The sequence below is a fragment of the Manis pentadactyla genome, chromosome 4, assembly GCF_030020395.1.
Source record: "Manis pentadactyla isolate mManPen7 chromosome 4, mManPen7.hap1, whole genome shotgun sequence".
Lineage (NCBI taxonomy): Eukaryota > Metazoa > Chordata > Mammalia > Pholidota > Manidae > Manis > Manis pentadactyla.
The window spans coordinates 122,572,750-122,585,523 of NC_080022.1; the positions used below are offsets into that span (position 1 = coordinate 122,572,750).

At 38.0% G+C, this 12,774-nt stretch overlaps 1 protein-coding gene across 14 annotated transcripts in view; it reads right to left on the reverse strand.

The window, feature by feature from the left end:
- Positions 1–12,774, reverse strand: part of NCOR1 (nuclear receptor corepressor 1) — a 203,504-nt gene that overhangs the window by 78,053 nt on the left and 112,677 nt on the right. For 9 of the 14 annotated variants that reach the window (XM_036920636.2, XM_036920643.2, XM_036920640.2 and 6 more), the window contains 4 exons: positions 7,859–7,986; positions 3,368–3,582; positions 1,877–1,939; positions 483–622 (listed from right to left, as the gene is read on the reverse strand). In XM_036920636.2, coding sequence (XP_036776531.2) covers positions 483–622; positions 1,877–1,939; positions 3,368–3,582; positions 7,859–7,986 — 546 coding nt within the window. The remainder of the gene's footprint in view (positions 1–482; positions 623–1,876; positions 1,940–3,367; positions 3,583–7,858; positions 7,987–12,774) is intronic. The other 5 variants (XM_036920642.2, XM_036920646.2, XM_036920647.2 and 2 more) reach the window with 1 other exon arrangement.

Genomic DNA, 12,774 nt, shown 5'->3' on the forward strand with positions numbered 1-12,774 from the left:
TGTATATCAATAATATCTTAATAAAAAGAAAGAAAGTAGTTTGACTTGATGGAACTCTAAAGAGCTCTGCGGAGACACCGGATATTCCATGTTAAAGAATTTTCAATAATCTTATACTTTCCTGTTTTAATACTTATCCCATGGAATCTTTCTGAGAAAATGGCTTTTAATATGACAAGTAACTTAACATGGTCAACAGAACTCCAACTAAAATTTTCAATTGAAACTCCAAAATGCTTGTATTTTTCAAATCCAATCTCCAGTAACTCAGTAGTACTGAATTTCCATTACTAGTGAAACAAACTTTACTTCATGGGCAGCAAACAGAGAAACAGTCAACTTGTGCCAAGGAACTAGCATATTCTTCACAGGTAAATTCAATAAATAAAAATACAAGACACAATATTTGAAGTCCAAAAAAGAAAAACTGTTAAATGAAAAACAGTTAAGCAAACGATTCACCACCTCCAATATATACTCACTTTCTGTTTATGCTGCTGCAAGAGGTTGTCGAGATTATGTCGCCTTTTATAATTAAAATAGAAGTTTTTACATTGAGCTTCACTTTTAGTTCCCACCATTTTGGCAATTGCTGCCCAGTTACGACCATGTTCTACTAGACCTATATTTTTAAAACAGACAAACATTAATTGAGCTAAAGTAAACAAGAGGAATAATTAAGATCAATATTGTACTCACAATCATTATCACTAAGTGTTTCAATTATTTATTTAGCACATATTTAACAATTTATAGGAAAACATCAGTTTTTCAAGGTTACAAGTAGCTTCCTTAATAATGGTAACTGGAAGGTCATTTCCAATCTTGCCTAATATGTAAATAGAGATGAAAGGAGCAGTGAAGGAAAGCCACATGGATGTCTGTTTACCCAAAAATATCACTTCATGATACAGCTAAGATATAGTAGATTTACTTCACCATGACATTTCAATGATCAGATGGGAATGTGACTCTTTCATAAAATTATACATGTAATCCTGACAAATCACAAATTTGCTAGTTATTGCAAAATGTACTTCAAACAGAAATATTTTGAAGACACTCAGACTGCCATTATTTTTGGTAAAGTTGCTTTATATGATTCTTACATGTATCATACATTACCTCTAAACAGAAAATACATCTGAAACGTGTCACTGAAGGGCCAAGCTATTTACAATAATATCTCTTTGGAAATACAGGGTAAATATTTAAGCCCCAAGGGCTGGCTAATCTTTTGTAAAATTATTTTATTTAAAAAATTGTTTTTATTTATAAACCAATTATTTAGAATTTTTTAAAACCTATTGGAAATTTTAGTTCAATTTAAGTTATACTACATTAATATGCAACAACAGAAAAATACAAGATCCAGAGTAAAATAATGTTCCAGAGTAAGATCAAAGCCACCCAGCTATGAAAGTGGCAGAGACAGGACTCAGACCTTTGTCTGGACAGCTACAAGGTTCATGCTCTCTTCTCTGAATCACAGAGCAATTTCTTAGTAGTTTCAAATGCCTTACCAAATACAAACTGATAGACTTTTTATATCAAAATAGCTCCAAAACAACTTTAATAGCACTGAATCACAAGGCTTCTGGAAAAGCAAAAATAGCCTACTTGGTCTCCAATAAAATGACACTCAAAATGAAACTGTAGAGAGAATCTTAAATCCCTCAAAAGTGGGCCTCTTAAACAAGGTGCACTGGTGTACCTTACAGGGTACCACACCATCAAAAAGAACTCTTAAGGTTACTTCTAAATTCTACTTAGCATTGTGGAAGACCTCTTTTTCAATTAAAAAAAAAAAAAAAGTTCCCTCTTACTCATTACTAATAACCCTAAAAAGATAACAAAAAAAAGTACAATCATTTACCTTTTTTAGCAACTTCCATTTCTTCTTCTGTCCATCGAGAGGTTTCTACAGGCTCGGTAGTAACTGAAATAGAGAGAAATTAATAAGGCAGAGAAAAATTAACTTAAATCATTCATAGATTATATGGCACCAACCATATCATCTATGACCTATTAAACTGACTAAAGCCTGTTTAAAGCATTAGGTGAAAGAAACTATGGAAACAGGATGTTATCAGCCTCTCCCCCAACAAGACAAAGAGGAAAACTCAACATTTCTCAGTTACTATTTTTCTCAACATCAAGTTTCATCTGCGTCTACACGTCTGAACCCCTCACCGAGTGCCTCCCTACTTTAATTTAGAGTTCATCCCTCTTCTCCTGAAGTGCTGAAGGTGGAAACAGTCCTCCCCTGTCCTGTCCAGGCACAGCTCTCTCCTACTCTCTGACCCCTTCTCCTCCAACTCCTAGAGGCCCTTATATGTTCATTCTCAGTGCCTGACATCTGGAAAACACAGATCAATCACAAACTAAACACTTTCTCTTTTGTTTAGAAGGTAAGTTGAGACTATCAACTACCAGGCCTGAAATGAGCTCCTGCCGTATTCTTCTTCTCAATTAATAGTACTACTGTCTATCAGCCACTTCAATTATTAACAGGATCCTCAGACTAATCTTTGAATCCTTCCCCCCATTTACAACTCACATCCACTGATGTGGGTCAATTCTAATCTCCTGAATCTGTCTCCTCCTTGCCTGGGGCACTGCATGCATAAAGGTTCCCTTCTAGCTAAGCCCTCTGCCCCATCTGCTTTCTACTTATTTATCTTAGATCATTCTTGCTATTCCCAGAATTTGTGTTTTCCTCCATACTTCATGTTATGGTAAAATTGGAACCACTGAATCACCAATGGCGGTACTCACTGTGAACATAATGCCTTTATAAACTCATGAGAATACTGCAAGAGAGAGAAAAATGCTTGTACTCTTAGACCCAGTATTCTCTTGTCTATGAACTTATCCCTATGAAAAAAACTTTTAACACAAAGAAAAAGCTATGTGAATAAAGATGTTTTTTCATTGCAGTGCTATCTAAAGTTTAAAAGGCAGGGCGAATGACCTAATCACTCAGCTACAGGGAATGGTTCAAGAAACCATGCCTCAAAGAACACACACCACCTTTCCACAGCCATCAAAAGGTAAAAATGAAGATCCACAGAAACTAGAAAATATTCACAGTATAAGCCAAGTTAAAACATCAGAAAACAAAGTGACACGCACGTAAGGATTACAAGTAAGTTAAAAAAAAACACCACCACCTGTATTAGGGCAGCAAGAGTAGGGCTGATGTTCTTTTTCAAAAAACATTGATACTAAAGTTTAAAATTTTTTTAAGTCAAACTCTCAGATTATTTCTAGGTTGTCCACATCAGTGTCCCTCCTGCCCTGCCCTGGCACTGAAACGGCCCCCCAGAAGAATGGTGGCCTGCTCGCTCCACTCTCTCGCGCTCACTGGGTTCCGGCGGCGGCGGCAGCGGCAGCGGGGGCTCCTCAGCGGCCGCGGCGGCAGCACTGGCGGCCGCAGCCTCGCTGGTCATGGACCGGGTGATGCGGCCCTTCCGGCGTCCCTGACTATTGGCGGTCTTGCGCCCCCGGGGCGTGGCCTGCTCTCGCTCCTCAGTTTCCTCCGTTGTACCTTCTGGCTTGTCCTTTTCCTTGGTATTTTCTCTGGAAACAAAGGTGATTTAAAAGTATACATAAAGAATGTTATCACTTTGAAATTCTTTAAATAGAAATCAAATAAAACTACCCAATCTCTCAGCTAATTAAAACTTATGAAAAGCTCTGTCATGCCCCTATTTTGCAGAGTTTTGACTGGTTCAAATCAAGATGATTTTTTTCTTGCTAGTCAGGAGACACAGGATTCTCTCTAAATCAGGGAGATGTAATAGAGACAGGGTCTCGCTCTGCTGCCCTTGCTGGAGCGCAGTAGCTACTCACAGGCATGATCCCACTATTGATCAGCAGCTGAGTTTTGACCTGCTCTATTTCTGACCTGGGCAGGTTCACCCGTCCTTAAGGAGACTTGGTGGTCCTCCACTCCCGGGAGGTCACAAAACGCAGTGCAGACAACCCGACTGGCATAGAGCACTGCAGCCCAGACCTCCTGGGCTCAAGCGGCCCTGCCTCAGCCTCCCGAGCATCTGAGACCACAGGCAGGCACTACCATGCCAGGCGCAAATTAAGATTTCAAAATGGCCTATTTTATTCATTAATGAACTTAAATTTAAACTCATTTCAAATCACTTGACTTGGATACAAGAACACTCTATGAGCAAGTAATGAATGGTATCTGAAAAGCCCTAGACCTGCAATCTGCAGGCAGCCGGGGACACCAAAAGGCAGGAGCCCTGGCCTTCTGGCCTCTGCTCCCACAGAAGTTTTCTCTGTGAAATGAAGAGGGTGAAACAGATGCTTTCCACGACAGATGCCATTTCTGTAGTAATAATGTACCACATTGTTTTTTTAAACTAGCCCAAATAACCTCAAGCGCCTCCAATAGTAACGTGCAAGCAGCACTACGGTCCAGTGGTCAGGACAGTGGCCTCTGGGGCTGCACTGCCTGGGCTCGCACCAGCGATCTGTGACTTACTAGCCCTGTGATGGCCTTAGGCAAGCTGCCTCACCTCCACAGGCCTCAGTTTTTCTCATCTGTAAAATGAGGATAGTAGTAGTATATTTCATAGGGTTCTTGCAAGAATAAGAAGAATGAACTTTTGTAAAAGGCTCAGAACAGTGCCTGCAATATAGTCAGCATCATGTGTGTTTGCTATTAAGGGTAAACTTCTCTCAGGCTATAAAGTGCTTACAATCTCAAGCACTTGGGAAAAACTCAGTAAATGGTCATTACTATTAATAGCAGTAGAACTACATATAATATTGAAAGACAATTCTCTGTACTACTTCTCTCTCAGGTTTGTTATATTTAAAAACAATTTGCTTAACACAACATGGGGGGGCCACAGGGAAGGCAGGATAGCACAGAAAAGACAAGTAGTGACTCTACAGCATCTTACTATGCTGATGGACAGTGAATGCAATGGGATTTAGGGGGGAACTTGATAATATGGACAAATATAATAACCACAATGTTGCTCATGTGAAACCTTCATAAGATTGCATATCAATGATACCTTAATAAAAAAATAGCAACGGAGGAAAAATACCACGTTGCTTAATGTACACTTTTGCAAATGAATGGATGTATGGCAATACTCAAAGTCAACTATTCTTGCTAAATGGAAGGTATTGACTTTTTTCAAATTTTAACTATTTCAAGTAAAGACCTGTTGTGGCTTACTAAGTTACAGTTTTTTCTCTAAAAAAAATGCTTCAAGAATAATTCTTTTCCTTTCAGCCCTAAATTACCCTTGAAGTCACCATGCAGCTCTCTCCCTTCACTTCTTTATTCACTTACCAATCCCACTACTACTATAGCCTCCTATTAAAGATACTTTGTTAAAATTCACCATGATTTACAAACTGCAAAATCAAATGACCTTTTCTCAATTCTCACTGCATCACTGTTTCTGCTGCAACTGACACTGTGGACAATTCTTTTATATCCTTTATATTGTATATATTTTTATATCCTTCTCAATTCAGCTTTTAGGACTTCGTGCTTTCTTAATATCCCTACTGCTATTCTGGCTTTCCTTCTGGGGATTATATTCTTCCTCTCTTCCTTTAATACAGGGATCTCCCAAAGCTCAATGTGGCCTTAAAGCTCTGTGATGTTACCCATTTGCATCAATTCCATTGTAATGATTCCCAATCTGTATCTTTAGACTCATATCCTATCTCCTAAATCTCCTAGGATCCAGACTTGTCTTCTGAATTACCTGCCAGAATGAGTAACCACCTGGATTTCCCATCAATACAAACTCAACATATCCAAAAACATGCTCATCCTCACCACCCTGCTTCTTGCTTCTTCTCATTCTCTAATATTTTGCTGTGAACAGGACCACCATGGTCATAATCACTCAGGTTTGACATAATCTTCAGCTCTTTCCCTTTTCCTTTACTTCCTATACATTATCTAATGCCAAAGTTTGTTATTTCATCTCAGTAATATTTCTCCCACTAATTCTACCATCTCTACCTCTACTACCAACGCACTTAGTACCTTAGTACCCCAATCTCAGCCTTCTAGAACAGCCTCCCTGGCTTTGATATCTCCAGTCCATCCATTCTGTACTGCTAACGGAGCAATATTCTAGCAGAATAGCTACGGCAATAAACCATTCCATCCATTCTAATCCCTACTATTCTCAGAGACTCACAGCCTCTTGAACAAAGCCTACATTTTAGCACCCATTAAGGCTTTACATAATCTAACCCAATCCAATTTCTACTTTTCTTCTTCAGGAACCCTATATTCTAATATAAGGAAACCATTATCTGCCATTTCTCGAAGCAACATATATATGCATGCTGTTCCCTGTAGTCTATCCACACCAACCACTACCTCCTGCATAAAGTCTTCCTAACTATCCAGACAAAAGTAAATCTCAACCTCTTCTCACTCTCCCAAACATACTTTACTGGTTCTGCTCATTTCTTCCTGGCTTTTTTCCTTTTTCTTAAGTAGTATTTGTATCTTGCCTAATTGTCCCCTACTAGACTGTAAACTACCTGGGAATGACAGATACGTCTTAGGGATTTTCGCATCCTCTGTAACACCCAGCTCACACTGGTAATAAAAATGAATGCTTGCTAAATAGAGATTTTAAGAAAAAGTAAAATCATGAAATGGCAATTCTATATGAGCAGAACCACCGTCCACATGGGAGTATAAATATTTCACCTGACAACTAAAAAACAAACAAACAAAAATTTAATAGTTATCTTTCTGAAGTACAAAACAGGAATGGCAGGAATACCCAACTCTTTAAAAACCATGTCAAGTGATTTAAGCTGCTTTAGTTACTACAAAACTAGATAAACCTTCAGTATTTCCAACATTATAGAAGTAATGCAATAAATATTAAAAAGGAACAAACTGATACATGCAAAAACCTGTACGGAGCTCAAAAGCATCATGCTTAGCGAAAGAAGCCACACACTTAAGATTATATACTGTACGATTCCACTTATACGAAATCCTAGAAAAGGCAAAACAGATTTTAGTTACCAGAGACTGGGAGTGGAGGAAGGCAAACTACTGCAAAGGAGTGTATGGAAACTTTCTGGGTGACTGAAACACTCTACTTCATGACTGTGACAACACACTTATGTGCATACATACACTTGTCAAAATGCATCACTGTATACCCTTAAAACTGGTGAATTTTATTCTCTGTAAATTATGCCTCAATAAAGCTGATCCTTTGGGTAAAAACAACCAGCCCAGCTGCTGAGACCCCCACACCACCCACCACATGTACACAAAGCCATCACATCAGCCATCTCTAAGTGGCAGAATCACAGGTTAATTTTCTTTGTATTTTGTTCTCTTTCCTGATTTTCTATGTTGAACAAGAATTACTTTTACAACCAGGAAAACACAACAACAATCACAAACCAGGAACTCTATTTTATATGACAAATGAAATCAATAAAGCTGGAATATAAAGTATTATATAAAGGAAAACCATTTATCAGCATTTTTACAATAATGTTCACTATCTGAGGTTTCAAAACAGGTTCTGAGGTATCTTCCAAATCAAAGATTAAATCATATTCCATATAGCTTAGCAGTAAGTGTATGTTTTTATATTCTATCCCTCCTAAGAAGTAATTATCTCCTATCTGGCAAATAAGTCTATTAAGCCAAAAGTTACATTCACTGGAATATTCCATTCCTGCATTATATCAAATAACTATTAGATGGTCAAAGTATACATCACACTGATCCTTTTATCTAAAATTTTACACAATACTCCAATAGATTCAATTTCATATTTTAAAAATGACCATAACATTTAACTATTTAACTCACTTAGAGTCCTCCTTTTCATCTTTTTCTTCTTCATCTTTCTTTTCCTCTTCTTTTTTTTCTGTTTTTTCTGCTTTATCTTCTTCTTTTTCTTCTACTTTTTCTTCTTGTGAGGGTCGGGCAATTTGCTGCTAAATGAACCATCATTTGTAAAATTCAAAGGTAAAAGAAATTGCCCTTCAAACTGTGATGATATATTATAATAAGTATCTATGCAAAAAATTTAACAATTTAACTAATCATTTATAATATAATTAAGTCATGTATTAAAAATTAGTCTAGTGCTCTTTAATATATTCCACATGTATTGCTTAAAAAGTCATGCACATGCAAATGCTCATAGTGTTTGTACCCATCAGAGACATGAAAATATTAAGATTCCACTTGGAAATCTGAGACTGGTTCTCTTTTTATAGCTCCCCCATCTGACCTGTCACTCAAACATTTCAGTTCTACCTTAAGATTTGATAACATATAATTTATCAAACCATCCTCCTAGTATTAGAAAATACATACCCAATTTCTTCATCCTTATGGATAATACTAAAAGAAAGATCTTTATGTTTTTACTCTTTGGGGGGACACATTCATTTAACAGAACAGTAGACAGCTATAGCCATTATCAAGACTGAAGTAATTTGGAAAAATACTAAGGACATAATAAAGTGAAAAGAAGAAAAACACTCAAATATTTCTAAGCTGTAATTAAAAGACTGTAATTAAATATGCATGTGAGCAAAAACTGGAAGAGAATAAGACTACAGACCCTTTTATTTTTTGATGTCTCATTTGCTAAACTTGTGACTCTAAAAAAGTGAAATTAAGTCTGTATTGAGTTTTACTCTTTTTATTTAATTCAGAAACTGTCCAACCTAATGAGGGTTGAATTCCAACTCATCACTCCAGCACACAGCTGGCCATCCCATATGTGCCTCTTTCCAATCCCCCCTATCTTTCCTACACTGCTTGCGGCTCGTCTTAGACTCACCCGACACACCCAGCATTTGGAATACTCTACCCTTTCCTGCCTAGTAAATTCCGATATATATCCCCTGAGACTGGGTTCAAAAAGCTCCACCTCTTATGAGGCTTTTCTTGATTTCTGCAGAAAAGCTCGAGGCCATCGCCCTACTTTTCACTTGCACACTCCCATCTGCTCATAGTATTTATCACAGGTGCTGCAGCACTTGGTTATCAGGATCAGTCTGGTTCACTGTGTTATAACGTCATCAAGGACAAGCACTTAGTCTTAATCATCTCCAGTTCCTAGGAGAACTTCTGGACTACAGAAGTGTCTGCATGTCCTTGATATAGCAAAACCCAAATTGCTTTATTCTGGTTATTTGAAAAGGTTTTGCCCTCCTGCCTCAAACTTTCATTCAGATCCAGGCAAGCGTCAATCTTCCCTCATGAAAACTCTGCCTGTCCTCTTACATGTTACTTTCACAAGACAACATGAAGGACTCATTTATTTGTAGTAAAATATTCCTTAATAGTATCTCAACTTCTTATTCCTGCCCACCAAAACTAAAATCTGGCTTTTTAAGATAACAAAGGCCTTACTAGCCTCTCCAAAACAGGTCTATAATTATGTCTTCTTCTAATCCGGGGAGAAAGAAGAATCTGTATTCTTCAGATTTCAAATGCATGTCGATGCCTTTTCTTACCAATATAATATCCTACATTTGAAATACTTGCAGGTCATGTCCATTAACTCCCCTCAGGTGAAGTTACAATTGCCATCAGAGGTCAATGCTTTCACCTCCAAGATCCTGAAATCAGAAAGTCTTCTCTATAATCACCAACACTCATGCCCCATTCATTCCATTTTCATTGTTGCCAATCCTTCTTGTCCTCATCATGACCTTTGATCCCTTTATTTTATTACAGTCCATCAAGAAGAACTACTACCTACTACCCCACTTGGACCTCTTGCTAAATCATTTCAATACCATGATTCCCTCACTCACTTTATCTGACCTTCCCTATCTCTTACTCTGGTAAACTGCCAGTTTCCTTTTCTTCTGAATATTTACTATTCCTAGAGATAACAAAGAACTCAGGAAAATTTTCAAATGTATATGTTCCAACCATGACTAGGTCTCCTTTGCAACTAGCAGTGTTTTATTTACCTCTAGCACCCCACAGTGATCACAAGACCTGTTTCAAATGCTAATAACCTCAATCCCCTCTCCCAACAAAAGTAGCATCCACCTGCCACTCTGATCCAACAGGCCAGCATACGAAGACAAACTCGACTTTATGCCTAGCAAGTGGGCTCTGTAACCCAGAAAATGGTTTATAGCCTTAAGAAATGATGGGGAGGTGTCAACTCAGCAGAAGGTAAGTTAAGAGGTTCACTGCTCCCTTAGACTTGGACAATACGTATAACCTTATTTCCCTAATACTTCTCCATTTCCAGTGCCAACCAGGGATTTGAAGAAAGTAAGCAATCCCACATATTCCCTCCTGCCTGAAATCCAGCCTACAGCTGACCTACTCCCCCTTCAGTAGTGCTGGGGACTGAGAAACAACTACAGCACCTGATTCAACCAGTCAATGGGAAGAAGGGGGCAAGAATCCTTCTGAAACACAGATCCCAGTTCTGCAGAGGCTGTGAATGACCCAAAGAAACTGATGGAGGCTGGAAAGTATCTGTAGAGGAGTGTGACACCTGCAGAGCAGGGCTTAATACACTCCACCCGAGCAGCGATCCCCCGTTCCCCCAGCCAGGCAGCAGTGAGTGCAGCGGGAGTGTCAGGCAGTCAGAGCGCAGCCAGCCCTGACCCTCAGGTGATACACATCAGCACCCACTTGTGATGGCTGCCACCGACACTAAGGAGAGTAAGGAAACACCGCTGGTCTTAAAGAGAAGTGGTCAGAATTGCTTTTGTTTCAGACAAATCTGTAAAGAGAAGTGCCAATCCCCATGGTCTAGAGTGAGGTTAGAGGTTATACCCCTCAACCCTTTTAGGCTGGCTGAAAGAGTAGTTCACAGTTTCGAAAAGAAACTCTTCAAAAGGTCTCCAGAGACACAGGCATTCCCAGCAGTTTCCTCCGGGTTTCTCCCTCCTTAAGCCTAACTGGTAGTCAACAGAAAAATAAAAAATTTTCATTCTCTTAGGGACGTTCTCGTAACATGAAACATTTCTGTCAAACAACAAGCCATTCACTATGAATACAAGAGTACATTAAAAAATGAAAATTCAAATGAAATAAGTGAGAATTACATGTACTTCATAATGGTAAATGAAGAAGAGGGTCAATTTCAGCAGGATCCCCTACAGCAAGATCAAATAAAAGTTCATTCTGAGATTTATTACTACTATATCTAGATGATCTAATATACATCCATATATGTGTTCTATCTATATTTGTTATAATGCTCGAGTTTTTAGAAAACATTAAGCAAATTCCCAATCAGCAATGAAGTTGCGAAGAAATATGACTTAAGCAAGCAGCTATAGTTAGCTACAAACGTACAAGAGGCGAACAGAAAGAAGTACTACTTCAGCCACTGAGAAATTTTTTTCAAAGTACTTCAGGCAGCACATAGAAAATATTTCTTCCTTTTTATCAAAATATATTAGTAACTATAGCTTCTATAACCAATTGATTTTGAGACTATTTTCCTGAAGAGTGAAAGCTGTCAATCACAAAAAAGCACCATTATGAAGGCAATAAAGGTTATAGCTGCCACCGTGGTCCGGGTACCCCCTATGTACCTGACACTGCATTCTAGGGACTTCACACATATAACTAGTCTCCAAGTTAACCCTGCAAGGTAAGGACTACTGCGCCCATAATCAGAGACGTGGAAACTAAGGCCCACCAAGTGAAGGGACAGGCATTACACAGACACAAAACGCAGAGTATTCAGGGATCTAAAGCTGTTTCCATTGTACCCAATTTTTTAAACCTGTATAAAACATTGGTTCTAATTGGTGTCTACCTAACAGTTTACTCAGAAACTCTTCCAACTACAAGAATTTCTACATTTACATAAATATATGCTTTCTGAATACCTTTGGGGGAAATGAAAACATGCTGACATAGTTAAAAAGGAAGAAATAATCAGCAAGAAGAATACAAATTCTTATGAAAAGTAAGCAAGTATTTGAAACTAAAGAATGTCGTTTCTCAATAATGCCTTGCTTTATTTTTATTGCAGGCCATAGCAGGTACCACAGAAATTTTATCTGCATTTTGACATCCTTATTATACAGGAGTTTATGCTGCAAAGTAAGAACAAATTCTCAAGTCAAGAAATATGTTACACATAAAATCAAATCGTTACCTGCCATGTTATTTATAATTCTAGATCCCAAACAGTTACACTGAAGAGTGGCTTTAGGCTTCCAATCTCATACATGTAGTCATTGCTCCAACTAAAACTTAGGAAAAACCACCACACTTATTCTCATCATAGGATGCTAGTAAGTTAAACTGAAAAGTGGTATGGACAATAACAGAATTTTGAGAGTGGAGTTAAAACTTCTCACAATGATCATTTCTAAACACAGTTCTAATAAAAACATGACTTTAAAAATGTCTCATTTTCTTATGATTTTAAGATTAAAACTCATTTTTCAAAGTAAAGAATCCGCAATGTTCTCTATGGCAACAGCAAGTTAAAAATCAAATCTCACAAAAACTTGGAATCTCTCAACCAATAGCATACTATCCATTCATCTGCCGAATAACAATTACTTCCTATTGATAAGGGGTTGGAAGTAGTGAATGGGAGAAGCAATCAAATAAAAACTGAAAATTTCGGGATAAAAGATGGCGGTGTGAGAGGAGAACCAGAGGCTTCCTCCTAAAACTGGATACAAATAGAAAATTTAATTGACGCAACTAATCCTGAGAGAGTGACAGGAAAGAGGATGGCGTCAGACTGCACACACCTGGAGAAAAGA